Source organism: Rhamphochromis longiceps, linkage group LG4, assembly GCF_057381845.1.
Source record: "Rhamphochromis longiceps isolate RC_006_pf linkage group LG4, R_longiceps_female_GT1.1, whole genome shotgun sequence".
NCBI classification, from domain to species: Eukaryota; Metazoa; Chordata; class Actinopteri; order Cichliformes; family Cichlidae; genus Rhamphochromis; species Rhamphochromis longiceps.
Window position 1 is genome coordinate 27987048 of NC_140560.1, and position 16160 is coordinate 28003207.

Here is a 16160-nt window from a genome sequence, read left to right on the forward strand (position 1 = left end):
CAGAGGGCCAAACATTATGCAGCACTGTGCATAACCCACCCCTCATTTCTATATATTTTGCTTCCAAGGACCCAGGCTTTCTTGTACTTTTCTTGTATGAGAGAGCTGAGTGTAGAAGCGAAGCTCTCAATTTACCGGTCGATCTACCCCCCTACCCTCACCTATGGTCAAGAGCTGTGGGTAGTGACTGAAAGAACGAGATCGCGGATACAAGCGGCGGAAATGAGTTTTCTCCGAAGGGTGGCTGGCCTCTCCCTTAGAGATTGGGTGAGAAGTTCGGCCATTCGGGAGGGGCTCAGAGTAAAGCCGCTGCTCCTCCACATTGAAAGGAGCCAGTTGAGGTGGTTTGGGCATCTGACAAGGATGCCCCCTGGGCGCCTCCTGGGTGAGGTTTTCTGGGCATGTCCCACCGGGAGGAGGCCCCAGGGCAGACTCAGGACACGCTGGAGAGATTACATCTCTCGGCTGGCCTGGAAACGCCTTGATGTTCCCCCGGACAAGCTGGAGGAGGTGGCTGGGGAGAGGGAGGTCTGGGCTTCTCTGCTTGGGCTGCTGCCCCCGTGACCCGGCCCTGGATAAGTGGAAGAAAATGGATGGAGGGATGTATATATATGTATGGCATACCTCTGCATGCTATCCTTTGTGTGGTTTTGAAAAATGAGGTAACTGGATAAATAGAAGACAAAAAAAGGATCAAACCTAAAAAAGCAACAGATGAAAAACAAATGAAAGCCATGTCCTTAAGAAGTAGAAAAATCCAGCAAATGACTCAGGACCTGAGTCCTTTAGTTTATCCAACTACAACTGTCGCCAGGAGGTCATGAGAAAAACATGGTGAAGACTCTGTCACGGCTTAGTGCTACATTTCAGCCAGTGGTTTTGGGGGTTTTGTTTAATCAAAATTGATGGCAATATTTAAATTATTGTTATCTACCATCAGATTTTGATGCACCACACAATATCATCTTAAAAGCATCAGTGGCTTCATTTTTCAGCAGGACAATGATCCCAAACACACTGCCAATGCAGTAAAAGCATACCTGGAGAGAAAAACACACAATGGAACATGTTTAGTCATTGATTGGCCTTCACTAAATCTTAACATCACTGAAGCAGTGTGGGATCCTTTTGACAGAGAACAGAACTAAAGGCAGTCAACATTAAAAGAAGAGCTTTAAATAGATTATTTTAGATGTACAGCACTTTGTTCAACAGCCACTCATTTAACTGTGCTATATAAATAAAGTTGACATTGACTTTGAATGTCCTTCAGAAGCCTGGAGAACTATTCCCGAAGACTAGTTAAAGAAATTGCAAGATAGCTCTACAACAGCTGTACCTCTTTCCCATTTCCTAGCAAAATATAAAGAAATCAGGGGTGGCACAACATTTTTGCACTGTACCGTGTATTCGAAAAACTCAGCAGCAGTGTCTCATCTCAGAAATCATGACCCAGTTACTCCAAAAGAAATCCACAAACCTTATTGTGAGTGTGTCATGCAGGAACCCTTTTCTCTTTATTGGACTACACTCGCCAAAGATTTAACCCCACATTAGAAATCGTCCGTCTACCCAAGACAAAAGGCCGCTTGTGACTGCATGTCAGTATTAATTGTCCACCCTTCAACTTCTTTCGAGAGGAGAAAAAATAGTTCCAAAACCAAGTGCTTACGACAAGGTTTGCAGAATTTTGAGTAACTGGGTCATGATTTCTGGAAAGACATTATTGCTGCGCTCACTTTGAGCATCGCGAGGTAAGTGTCATTTGGTTGCTTTACTTTGAAGAAAAACTGAGTAAGACACACCAAAAATAAATAATTAAATAACATTACAGGCCAGAACTGAAGTACATACATTTGATTTGGGGGAGAAATGTCTCTTTTAATAAAGAATATAAAAAGTTGGTGGTGAGATTCAGGTTTAACGGCTTGTGAGACTGCATAAATATCTAACTAACCATTTGAGCATGTGACAAATTCTTAGATATCAATATTTCTCGATATTTCTTACATCTGCACCCTTTCAGTCACTTCAGTCAGAGCTTCTGAAACAGCTTTAATCAGTGTTTAATCAGTGCCATCGAATGTTATCTGTGATTCATTTCTCATACTATGGACTGTATCCCTGTTCTGTCTGTTTACCTGCAATATATTGAAGTTTAATATCATAGCTCAAAGTGATATTATGCCACAAGAAAATGCTACATGTTTTTTCCTACATGCGCTGAAACATAAGTAAAAAAATAATGATTATATTTAGGTCGAGGCAGAAAGGGAGAGTGAAGAGGCACGTGTATAAGAGGAAAACAACTCCTTAGAGTGTCAGTCTATTTCTAAAGCCGGTAATTACAGTATAGACAGAAACTAGACTAGAAGTCTATTCCTCTGCTGGCTGCCCTGTGAGGCTGAGATGCTCGTTACCGAAAGCAAAATTGCTGGTTTGGTGGTTCTTTTTATGGCCGTGCACTTGTTCTACAAAAACCACAAGATTTATGTGTAGTGACTTTACAACAGTTTAGATTAACTGTGAGAAGGTGAGAGAGCAGGAGATAGAAAATGATGAAAAAGCTGTGTTTATTGGAAATCTGCTCCTGATGCCTTTTTCAGCATATTAAAGAGGTTGGATTGCTTTTTGGGGAGAATGGGAGAACGTTTCAGAGGGAAAACTGGATGTTTAGGTGATTCTTAGCGACTATCAAATCCCCAGTATTGATCGTCTCCTCTCATGCTCACAGGGAGGACAACAGGTGTGGGCAGAATAGCAGAAGACCTCCACCAAGACTCTCCATAACCCTTCAGAGACTCCTGGGAGCATTCAGACTTCATTGGCAGACAAAAAGGAGCAGCTGCACCTTTTTAGAAGCTTGCAAATGCTTCCAAACATTCATCTATTTTTTTAATAGCTTCTTATCTGTGTCAGGGTTGTGGCAACAAGCAGAGCAGCCCAGATCCCAGCAGCATCCCACAGCTCTATTTGGGGAATCTGGAGGCCCTTCAGGGTCAGCTGAAGCGCAAATTCCAGCCTGCACGAATGCTTCCTGGTGGTCTGCATCACTAATAGGAAATATCTAAGGGGAACAGAACTGTCTGATTTTTATAACAAGCGGTTCCTGTGAAAGAGCAGCATCACAAGCGTGAAGCTTAGCTTGAATTTTATATCTAAAAAATGGAAAAGTGATTTAAAAAGAAACACGCATCTCCAATACAGAGAGGACAAGCGTCTGACACATGTGCAGACGCCAAAAATGCACTTTACTGCCACCGAGCTAAACACTGCGCAGGCCACTGCAGGGACTTGATTACAGTTCAGCTCAGATGCCTGATACCTGTAATCAAGGGGTATTTGATTACAGTTCAATAGCGTATGTCAAAGTAACATTGAACAATACCAGGCAATAATACTAGAGACGACATCGCCCCGTGTAAATGTAAGATTTATTCACAATCACTTCAACAAGCGTAAAAGTCAACTAACCAGTCGGCCTAATCAACTACATGACGAATCACATGATTTGCAGTAAACATCACGTCTGTCCTTATTTGGTAGTTACATTCTTGTTTGTATTCCCCTCGACTTTAAATATGCATGAAAGAGTTACCTGACAGTGCTCTTTCCTGATTTCTGTAAGATATATAGTGCTGTTGCACTGGTGAAAGCCCATATCAATCATGGCCAAAGTTTCAAATAATGAGATCGGCGCGTGTTCAAATAACTGCCTGTGAACCAAAAGCTCAGACGTCAAACTGTTCTAAGTGCTCAGTTTCAGGTAATTTTGCAGTTTCTGCTCTTGGCTCTGTATATCAAAGAGCGGGCATCCCTAACAGGCCCACCTCAGGCACATGGATCTGGTTGTGAGCAAAAGAAGCCCCACCCACCTGCAGCTCAAACCTTCTGTCTGCAGAGACAGCCAATGAGAAAAAATATGGATTAAAGGGATGGGTAAGGGAGCTAAAACAGTTTGTTTTAAACTGTGGAAGAAATGACAGGCTTCTCCAAGGCCCATTAAAAGACAAAATAGGACTATTTTGAACTATGAGTCACACAGAGATACTCTGGCAGAATGCAAGAATAAAAATATGGAGCTGAAAATGAGCAGAACACGTCACCTTTAAGTCAAACAGTGATTAGATGTGTTAGAAAAGCAAGTCCGAGAAGATTTGGACACATACAGAGGAGAAACCTGCTTAGCTGATTGTGTTGGCAAATCTCTCTGTTTTTGAAACTATCTGCAAACAACACTTACATATCAGACTTAAATATGGTAATTTTCCTGTTGCAGCCACTCCAATAGACAGAAAAAAGACATAAAATTGAAATGGCATAAATTGCTAATTTCACCAATGTGAATCCAGGTTAGCATTGTCCTTACAATGAAAATAAACATTAAACAGTGGTATAAAATATATAAGAGAGCAGCTATCTAAAATTACTTGATACACAAACAAAATAATAGTTAGCAAAGCAAAGACAATATACAATTAATAAAGCATTGAGGTTGGAAAAAGGAACATCTGATCAATAATTCATTTTAAATCAGGAAAGCCTGTCCGATAACTGTATATCATTAAAAGAGATTTAAAAGAGGTCACTGACTCTGCTGACCTGATTTCCTCAGGCAGCTCGATCCATAGCTTCGGGGCTATGATTGCAAACGTCACCTCTAGTTAGCGGCTGCACCTCGGGAACAAATAAAAAGCTCCTGTCAGAAGATGTCAGCTAAGTACAGGCTCATATGGTACTTTAGAGGTCAGATACAGTATATAGAAAGGTGAAAGGTCACGATGAGCCTCGCTAAATATGCAACAGCAGGTTCTCTTCCTGTCTATTTTCTCCAAACTACAAAAAGACTTTTTAGTGCTACAAATTATTTATTTTAAACTGAACAAAAAGAGACATTTCCAATGACTGAATAATGTTTTACAGTGTACAGGGCAATTTTTTATAGTATGCTACATAAACACTAAACAGTGGCTGCCCTGAAATTGAATTTGCATGAATTACTGTAAGGAAGAAGATGAGCCGTGTAATCCTTTAGAGCATGTTCATTTTATTTCTACTCAAATCAATAGCACCTGCAGCTCTATAATAACCAACTTATCAAATGTGGAATCAGATTTTGCATTTAAATGCACTGCTTACATACACTGGTATAAATATTGATCTTCGATTGATGGAGGTCAGCAGATTTTCCCAAAAAGCGCTTGTCTCTTGCTTTTATGGATAGTGTTATACATTACCATTATCAGTGGCAGCTCTGATGGGAATAAAACCTTTTACCCTTTAACGTGAGCGCCTTCTCCATTTTCCAGAGCAACAAGATAGTCTTTACTTTTGTTTCTTCTCTAAAAATAACCCAACAGACTGTACGCAAGAGCTCTATGGGGACAGCTCCAAGCTCTCAGTGATGTCTGGACATGAACACGTACTCCTCAAGCTTGAGATGGTAACTCAAAGCAACAACTATCAGCCTCAGATAGGTAAAAATGATAAAGAGTGGTGTTTTAGATGGCATATCAGATGTTATAAGACTCTTTCTCAGCTGACATGATTTGGCCAATTTGTTGCTTTTGTTTTCTCTCACGGAAATGCCAAGTGAGCAGACAGGGGGCAAAGCATAATGGATGTGCAAATAAATGGTTTAAATCCCCCCCAGTGCTGACAGTGCTCACTGAGGAGAGCAACCACCCATCCACCATATAGAGACTGGATGGACCAGAACAGAGGGAGGGGGGGAGAGAAAGAGAAGAGAGAGAGTGCTGTGGTGAAGCCAGTGTTTGCCGTCGAACTCCAGCAAATATGAGGATGGGGAGATAATGGCCCACACTGCACAGGATGACTGAACCACCGCAACTATGAATTCTCTCCTTTTACGATGCATTCTGACTGAAAAAAGAAACAAAAAAGAAAGAAAGAAAAACTGAAGCAGAGAAAATCTGGACAGCAAAGGATCGCTTATGCCTTTTGGATATGTCCAACCTTTCTTCAGCATCCTGATCTATTAAAGATAAGCTTCTGAGTCCTGTTAAGCCTTTTAGTTAAAAAGAAGAAGAAGAAGAAGAAGAAGAAGAAGAAGAAGAAGAAGAAGAAGAAGAAGAAAAATATCTCCACCGAGGAATTGCTGAAGACTTCTGCGCTTGGTGTACGCACAGAGATGCTGTAGCTCTACACGAACCACGATAGACTGAGTACTTTAATGGAAATTGCTTGGAATGCTTGGAAATTTGAGCTCTGCTGAAAAAACATACGGACAGCAATAATACCACACACAGAAAGAGAGAGAGAGAGTGCGAGAGACAGAGAAAGAAAGCGGGGAGAGCCAGCGCCAGCGATCTGTGTGTCTCTGCAATAAGTGGCTAATAAAAAGCAATAAATTCTCTAAAATAAATACAGTCATCTGGTTGTGCGCCATGGGCGATGAGGCGTCAAACTTCAGGAGAAGCAGGAGGACCGGTGTCTCATCACCAAAACCCCGAACTGGTGAGGATCACGGAAGACTGGAGATTTGGGGATAAACTAAAACTGATCTCCACCGAGAACAATGAGATTATTGATTTTTGGATGACTTGTCAGGTTACCACTGTGGCAGTTTTTTGATGTTATTCAGAAAGCAGCATAGAGACCGGTGCTGCGCTGGACTTGGTCACTTTGGTTTGTTCTCTCAGAGATCAAATGGCAGAGAGGGACATGACATGTTTTGTTTTGTGCTTGAAATAAGCGAATACAGCCATATTATTTAATCAAGAAGTTAAAAAGATTTTTTTTTCTTTTTTTTTTCTTTTTTTTTTTTGTTGCACTATGATGGAACCACCACCATGTTCGAAGAAGAGCCTGTCCCTGTCGCTCCCGGTTCCCCGGGAAGGACAGGCGACTCTGAAACCTCCGCAGCATCTTTGGAGGCAACCCCGGACCCCGATCAAAATCAAACACCGGGGGTACTCCGACACAGACCGGCATCACCACCGGCACATGGAGCGCTCCGACGCCGTGGATACGAGCGACAGACCGGGACTGAAAAAGTCTCGGATGTCCTGGCCATCCTCCTTCCACGGGACCACAAACACATCCATCGGAAATTGTGTCGGGAACAAACGGTAGGCGAGAAAGAGATGCATTCCAAACATCCCAATAATAGCCCATGACAGCCCACAAGGCATATGCGTAAACGGGGGAGGGGTGGGGGCATTTTAATGAGTGCGTAATAACGCAGTGCGCCTGAAGGGTTAACTGATATGAAGCGCTTTCTATCGAGAGGCGGGACGCGTGGGTTTTCGGTACAGATGCGTTATGCGTCTTTGGATAGACTCTGTCAGATGGGTATGAAGCGCAAACCAGGCCGCCCACTCGAAACGCAGGAGCACCTTAACAATGTTAAGAGCGTCAGCATACTAGTTGATAAGTAACATGAAGCTCGGTGGTTTTAATGGCATCAAAGGTCTGGTGTGTGCGTTCGTGCGTGCAAGACAGAGATATCGCCGGCGTGCGCACTCCGGGACTGCATCAGTTTGTTCTCAGAGGGCGGTTTGGGGCTAGGTGGGCGTTGGAGCAAAAAAAAAAAAGTGCCCTGCTGATGAACTCCTTATCAAGACAGTCTCTAAATTCAAATGTAGGTCTCCCTGACCTTTGACCCTCTTTTTGTGGTGAATTGGTGGGCTAAAAAATAAGATGCAGTGTTACCTGGACTTGTGTCACAGAAATGTCACACAGATGGCTTCAGGAAGCATCTAGCTGGCACACACTGCTGCTCTGTGATCAGACATGACAGTAAAAAATTCACTGCCTCATAACGAGAGGACACAGCACACCTAAACTGCACTAGCACTTAAATCAAATTAAGCAACGGATGTTAATCAAACATATTTGATTAAAGGCATTTCATTAAGTGAGTCGTGGAACTGCATGATTATGATACGATTACTTTGTCCTCACTCAACAAACGCTCCATTTATCCTCTTAAGGAGACACTGAGAGTGCAGCATAAGGATGTTTTGTCCAGTGTTGTCGCCTTTTTTTAACTTATAACAGCAAATAATTTACTGCCTGGTAACATAGGCAGTAAAGTCTTGGTTGTGACTCTTTTTCTTTTTTATTCTTGTCTGTGAAAGAGTGATTGTCATGGAGAGAAAGACGAGGGCTTTCGTGCTTATGCTGGTTTTTAGTTTGCTCCCTCTTCCCTTCTTTTCTCAGTATGACCTGAAGTCCCCTGATGTTCCTCCAAGTCAAGGCGTTAGTTTACATGTTGGACTGCTTAGAACTGCCTTATTATCCTCCTAAACTTTTCCCATGCACTCATGAAGCACAAACATGCCTCTACCACATTAAACAAGAGGATTGTCACACTGATGACACATTGATGGCTGTGTGGTGGGTCCCAATGGAAATGTGGGGGTCTAGCATTTTTTTTCTTTTACTCGTTGTCTTTCCAGTTTTTTTCTTTTCAATGCCACAGACGGCCTTCCCGGCAGGCCCCTGGGAGAAAGGCCAACTCCAGCTGACTGGAGGAAGGACTGATTTGTATTTTAGTCCCCAGGACACGCTCTGAGGCAGTCCAATCTTTAGTGCATTGGGACTGACTCTGCCTGCCCTTCTCCTTCTGTGGGCGGCAAACCATGAGAGGGCAGAGAAAGAGAGATAATTCGATTCCAACAAGCTCAGTTTTGAGGGCACACGGAACTGGCTCCAACTGTGTGTGCGTGTTCATGTGTGCGTGTATGTTCCTTAGCACATTCGTAAAGTGATGTGTGCGATCAGTGGGTGTTTGTGCTACACACTGGTCAGGAAGGAGGGTGCACGGAGGAATGGAGGCTGCTAGTTGAATGTTGTGTGTCACGGATGGTGGTGAAATGTGTGTGGAGGTATTTATGTGTGGGCTGTGCACAGGTTAGTGTCTGACCTGTAGCCCATATGGTTTCCAACAGGCCTTGTTTTACCTCTTTTCACATCAATGGGAGGTCAGAGGTATTTCCACTGTGCTGGAGCTATTTTTATTATTTTCACATACTGCAGCGACTGTAAATTCTGCCTCTTTGCTTATGTCCACATAATGGATGCTTCAAGCAGATGCCTCATCGCTTCACTGTATTTATAAACATCTATGTTGATCCAGCAGCGCTGTGCTCTTTCGCTCAAGGCTAACTTGCATTGAGTGTGGCCTATGGAAGGCAGCTTCATGCACATCTGCTTTCACCACTCTGAATGCTCTTATTTACATGCAGATGTCTGGAAATTTTCCTCAAAGTACATTTTAAACAAGCTCTCATTTAAGGAGCCATCCATTCACAAATCAGAAGGTGAACAGTCTGAGATAACTAAGTATATTTTCACAATATGTCTCAGTAGAAGGCCAGGAGAAATAGGAAGGCTGTAAATCTGACCTCTTGCTAAGATTAAATGACATTTTGGACAATCACTCTCATGATCTGATCCTTTCTTTGGGACTTGCAACACAATGTGCCTTGCAGCAAAATACAGCAACAAATTAGACCCCCTCCCCCCTGTAATTTTCACACTTAATATAGCCATCCAGTGAGGCGGATTGGACCGGCTCTTGCTCGCTGTATATTTGAGGCCCCTGCTCCAAGCCCCATCATATGGCAAGGAAGTGACCAACAGTTAGAGCCTAAAATCTGCTTAGATTTAAATGTTCTGAAGGCATCGCAAATTTAGCAAACATGAATCGGTGACAGGTTAGATGGTTCTAAGTTTTAATGTATGCGAATTCAATGTTTTTAGCTTTGTGCAAACACAATAAGACCAACTGTACCAGATAAGGATTCTTTTTCCAGAAGAGTGGAAGAATAATTGGTCTTTGATTTGTTGCGTGCTGACTGACCCGGTGGAAGACCTTAAGGAGTCGGTCAGCGCCTCATCTGGAGGAGGTTTCAAGAGATCAATGAGCCTGAGAGCTTCTGGTGAAATTGTTTTGGACAGGGTTCAGGGAACTGTAATAGAAACCCTCACTATTGATAAAAAAGCACTCCCAACAGTCGCCAGTCTAGCGGATGGGGGATACACAAAAGGGATTTTGCATAACTGTTTGAAGAATCCCAGTCTGCAGCTTTTCTACTTCTATCCTACAAAATGGCAGTCTTAGTGGCAATCAGCTTCCCCCCCAAAGAGTGTCAGTCTGCCTCCTCTGCATTTCCCCGATGTCTTTTGTTCAACCGCCTTGTCATGCCTTTTGTCAGAGGACGTTAATATGAACGTATCAGCCATCAGGTCCCATGCCCAATGCGCTCTGGGAAGTTCCGACATGAAATGAATGACTGACACTGAACGAGTAACAGCTCTTCCCGCAATTCAGTTGCTATGGTTACTTGTTTTGTGCATTTGTAGAATAGCTTTCATTTACCCAAAAAAGGCAAAGCCTAAGGCACTTGATGGGCTCGACTGTATAATTTGTCAGTACGTAGCAGATCCCGCTGGATATGCATCATGACTTGTATGTTCATAAGGTGAAAAAGGGAATATTAATGCATCTCAGCTGAAGAACTGAGGGCTTCAGATTGAAGTTTGATCACAGCAACCTCTGCGACAATTTCAAACCAAAGGCTTGCTCACTTCCTCACCTACCACATATGCATTCTTCCCCCCTCCTCCCTCCAACCGAGGGATCTAGTGCTGATTTGTAAGCTGTAGCTGCTCTTTTCCCTGCGTGACTGGCCGGCTGCCATAATAATTTAGCTCATAATGAGGTACAGCTCCAGTTAATTACCACAACAGCAGTATTTTGCTGTTGATCATACATTTGCATTTCTAACACAGGAGATCCAAGTCTCATACAGAGAGCATTCAAGAACTTCCCCACCAAAAGCGTTTTAATAGCGTTAAGTAATAGACCTCTTATCTCATTTAGGTAGTGCAAGCATCTGTTTAGGCTACAGATTGCGCTCTTCTGTGAATACATCGTGCTTTCTCGCTGCTCTCAGCACTAATTAGTATCTGGAGGCAGTACACGGACTGGAACCGTGCTCACTGTGCTTTAGTTGGCTCAGGCGGATACCCCAGGTAAAACCTTCCTCAGCAATGACACCGAACAGATGTCTGCTCAAAGGGAATGTATAGGTCCCCTCATTCAAGGTCCCTCTTTGTGTTTGTTCTCTGCTCGTCGCTTTGTTTGCCTGCAGACTCTCCCACAGACACTCGGGCCTCCTGTAACCACGTTTAGTGGCGTCAGCTCCCATATGGAAAAGATATATATATAAATCTTATAAAGTTTGTATCTGTCTTGTGTGAAACTTGTATGAAAAGCATATAAGTGTGAAAACAGATATGAGATCCCTTGAAAAATTATATAATGAAACTTGTATGTTTTGGATACTTACTAAAACAATGTATGAAAGTAATGCGAAAGTGGCCACTTTCATGAGTAAATCATGTAAGCCTTATATGATTTACTCATGAAAGTGGCCACTTTCATGAGTAATCACATATAAGTTTTTACTATTTCTTTTCCGTATGGGCTAAGCTTCAAGAATCGACTGGAAACCTTGGCGTCTTTGCATTTTAATTGATTTCACACTGAATCTTCTCAGAGTTGTGATACACCAGTCATTTGTTGTGTGTGTGTGTGTGTGTGTGTGTGTGTGTGTGTGTGTGTGTGTGTGTGTGTGTGTGTGTGTGTGTGTGTGTGTGTGTTTTTTAACAAGTGCGGATGGGCAGAGATCCCAGTAAGAGGAAACAAAGTGAGCATCGGCATCAAAAATCCAAGTTGCACAACAAGTCCACCTGTTATCCACCATTATCTCCGTGTTTGCTGCAGCTGCTTACATTTAGTCTGTAACAGCCCCTTAGTGTCACGGTCTGCGGAGGCAGACTGTGCGGAAAGGTGTGTGGTGGACCCAGGTGCGAACACAAACGAGGATGCAGGAGTGGATTCCAACAAAACGAGCCTTTTATTATGGCTGATGAAAAGAACAAACAGAATGAGGGCAGCATACGTGTAGTACTCAACAGAAAACCTAAACTGGAAAAAACTAAGGAAAGACTATGGCTGGAGGTACAGAACACAGGAGGTGGTAACACAGACGACGCGAGACAGACTGTATGAAACACAGAGACTAAATACACATGAGGGATGATCAGGGGAAGTGGCCACACATGGGAACACAGCTGACACACATGAACTTAACGACAGGACAGAAGGAGTGAAACTGAATACACTGACCGTGAATACAGACTTTCAAAGTAAAACAGGAAACATGGAGATTAGACAAGACACATGAACCGGGGAGACGTAGTACAGGGGAGATGACATAACCGACAGCATGGACTTGACAATATAAGACACGCAGACATAAACACACGAAGGGCAAGGGAGACTTAATACACGGGTAATATGTACAAATGGCTGGACTGCCTTAGTGACCCTAAACAAAGAATAAACATCAAAATAGGCTAAAACACAAAACACTGGGTCGCACGACCCAGGACCATGACAATACCCCCCCCTCAAGGGCTGGCTCCCGACAGCCCAAAACCGAGAAACCAAACAAAAACAGAAAAACCCCACCCAGGGCGGGAGGCGGGGGACCAGGACGGAGGGACCAGAACAGGAAACAAAACGAACAACAGAACACACAGGAGCACAAGACCAAAGTCCAAACAAAGTTCAGGGGGCCGACCCAGAGCCCACAGGCACAAGAGTACACGGGTCACATGGTCGGGGGGCCGACCAGGCGGGCGGCACAGGTGACAGAGCCGGTCCGGAGGCCGGCCGCGCAGAAGGCAGCGGCGGCGGCGAAGGAGATGACGGAGCAGTTCAGGGGGCCGGCCGCACGGAAGGCAGCGGCGACGGAGCAGTGTCAGGCGCACTGGCCGAGGCCCGGTGGACACAGGACCAGACGAGGCCGAAGACTCCGATGAGGCCGGACCAGACGAAGACGCCGGCTCTGAGGCTGCAGCCGACGACGACTCTGAGGCTGCAGCCGACGACGACTCTGAGGCTGCAGCCGACGACGACTCTGAGGCTGCAGCCGACGACGACTCTGAGGCTGCAGCCGACGACGCAGAAGGTGGCTGGATGGGCGGCTCGGGCCCCCCAGCCGACGTGGCATGGTGCTGGACGGGCTCCTCGGGCCCCCCAGCAGACGTGGCAGGTTGCTGGACGGGCTCCTCGGGCCCCCCAGCAGACGTGGCAGGTTGCTGGACGGGCCCCTCGGACCCTCCAGCTGACGAGACATGAGGCCGGAGGGGCTCCTCGGGCCCTCCAGCTGGCATGACGTGAAGTGGTGTGGATGCTGCAGGATGCCGGATAGGCACACCCGGGCATCCAGCAGCAGGCGCAGGGTGAACAGTTAAGGAGGCCCCTGGCTGGACCGGGAGCAGGGCTGCCACCTGGACAGGGAGCAGAGCAGGAGGCTGTCGTGGTGGCGATGACTCTCTTGAGCCTCCAATGGAAACATGAGCCGGTGCAGGCGCCTGCAGAGCGACAACCGCTCCCACCTGAGCGCCGAGGCTGGGTGCGGAGCTCAGCTGTGTACTGACTGGCATAACTTTGGGAACCCACCTGGGTCTAGGAACAAACCGGACGGCAGCCATTCCCGCCTGGGGTGTAAACGCAGGATATGGCTGACCTCCGGCTGCCCTGACCCTGGTGGTGGGAGCTAGCTCAGGTGCTGGCTGGGTGTCCACTGCCTCTACCTGGAGATCAGACGCAGGTGAGAGGTCAGGTAACGCCACAGCCACCCTGGGAGTGAGCACGAAGCTCCGGACACTGTCCTTGGCAGATGTAAGCAGAGGAGCAACGACAGACAAGGACCTTGATGTCTCTAAGTCCTTAACACAGTCCGAATTGTCCTTAGTTGCCCTTCTTGGGGAGCTAAACACTCCTTCTGTCTTGGAGCACGATTCAAACAATATTTCAGACCAGAAGCAAGGTGGCTCAGTGACACAAGTGACAGTTATGTTGTCCCAGGAAGCATGACTCTTAAGGCCAAGACTCGATGCATGAACCCACATAACACAACCAGGACTAGGTGCAGATGATTTGAACACAATAATTTGGCAGTCACATGGGAGACAACTACACTTACTGGAGTCTAAGAGCCCTGTTGGCGAGACTGAGTTAAGGAGGGGTTCAGCCCCACACACTAGGCGGCTGTAGAAAGCTAGTGAGTGGGATGCACATGGACTTGGCGTGGCATAGAAAACATAGTGGACTGGCTCTGAGCAATCCGGCTGAATTGTCCTTAGATCGGCCAGTTCATTAACTGCAGTCAAAAGGCCCTGGCCCAGGGGTGCGGTTAAAGGGCTAGCTGGTTTGTGATGATTAGCGTGGCGCCCCCCCCCCCGACAGTCTTGGAAACACAAAATACAGCCTTGTCATTAGATAAGGGGAAAGCACAACATAAACAGACCTTCACTTTAGTATTAACAGAAATCACAATGCCATTCACAGACATAGGAAAACCCGGCAGGCCCTTAATACTCGTCCAGCCCCGGCGGACTGGTGCAGAAGAGCGGTTGCTGATGTCGGACCCCAAAGCACTCACTCTGGTCAAATCATCAGCAGAGTGAGGAACCTGGGGCCCGATTAGCGCCGGAACATAACATACAATTTCCCGATCAACACCAGACGTTCCTTCTTGCGCTGGGCTAGTTACATAAGCAGAACATTCATTATTCGGCTTGGGAACAGGGAAAAAAGACCCCAAAAGGTGGGTGCTAGTCAAAGGGAATACAGTCTTATTACTAGTCAGATCAGACGTTTTCTCACGTGATTTATAGTCAATGGATAGCAGGGGCTGAGACACAGTCTTCGAAAAGGCTCCAGATGCCGTAACAGTCTTAAAAGAAGCCTCCTTAGCGAAAGACGCATGTCCTGGGTGTGCAGCGTCTTCTCTATCCTCTATCTCCCTAACCTCCCCCTCAGCCTGCACACTCATAATAACAGGGTTTAACAGAACATCGCACGGGTTGATCCCCAAAACCGAAGTGCCTATGGCCGGTTTGGCAGTGTCAGGTTCACAGTACTGTGAGGGCAGTGTGGCGTCCCCAAAAACAGCATGCCCAACACCAGAAAACTTAGCTTTATTGTCAATACAAAACGTAGGCACGAGAGTAACACCTTCAATATCAGTAGCCAGAGGCACGGGAAAGACAGCTTCTTCACTGGCCTCCGAGAAAACAGACTGTGACACGGTGCCTGGGGGGGGGTGACAGAGTTAACAGTACCGGTACACGGGGTCTTCATCTCTGAGACATTTATTGTCCCTCCGAGCCCCTCGCTCTCAGTACATCCAGAGCGATTAGGTGGACACAAAACATCGTCACTAACCTCCGAGCGTCGGGCGATGCGGTGGCGACGCGAACGCCGTTTCTTCTTGGCCGTGGGTCCCGTTGACGTGGAAAGTGGAGCCTCTTGCGGCGTCGCAGAGGCTGAGGCGGCGAGTGTTGGCGGGGCGGCAGGCGGGAGCTCCAGGCAACTCCGGGGGCCCCCAAGGGCTAGGCGTGTCCCGCGGAAGATCTCACCGTAGTGAGGAGCGAGCCATGGCTCCTCCCGTAGCTCCTCCTGCAGTTGCGCGCATGCGGCGCGCTGCCGCCCCTCGAGGTCGGAATCCATGCCCCCCACAGCTTCCTCGTGTAGCTCAGTGGAGGGCGACACATGCCGTAGCGATGAGCGACGGCGACGTGAACGTCGCTTCCGTCTTGAAGTGGACGCGGACGGAACTTGGATTTCTGTGGCGAGCGGCTCCTCGTCTTCCGACCACATCCGCGCCAGATAAGAAGCGGGAGAAGTGTAGTCCGATCGAGGCGGCGAGGACGGGCGGCCGGTCCGAGGCGGGGCGGCTGGCAGAAGCTCCTCCTCGGAGATAAGCCAGGGCTTCCAGCGTAGCTCGTCCTCCCGATACACCCGCAACACCTGCTGCCGCTCCTCCTCACCGAAGTCAATAGCCTCGGGCATCTCCGTGCAGACAGGCGGTGGCGAAGATGCGGAAGCCGATGAAGTGTGTGTGTCGGTGGTGAGCCTCACCGTTCCGACTCTGACCGCCACTGGTTCATGAGGTAGCGGGGTAACACCGCAACAGCATGGCTCTGGTGACGACTCACGCTCGCCGGGCCGCTGCTGCGGGCGGAGTCGGAGAGTGGAGACGAGAAAGTCGCTGACGAGGGGGTGCAGCGTCTCCCATAACCAGGGGAACACGGACACGCACACCCCTACT

At 46.7% G+C, this 16160-nt stretch overlaps 1 protein-coding gene across 1 annotated transcript in view; it reads left to right on the forward strand.

Moving 5' to 3' along the window:
• Positions 1-5799: 5799 nt before the first annotated feature.
• The window catches only part of pde4a (phosphodiesterase 4A, cAMP-specific), a 54129-nt gene continuing 43768 nt past the window's right edge, over positions 5800-16160 (forward strand). The window contains exon 1 of the mRNA XM_085404282.1: positions 5800-7091. Coding sequence (XP_085260408.1) covers positions 6796-7091 — 296 coding nt within the window. The 5' untranslated portion in view covers positions 5800-6795. The remainder of the gene's footprint in view (positions 7092-16160) is intronic.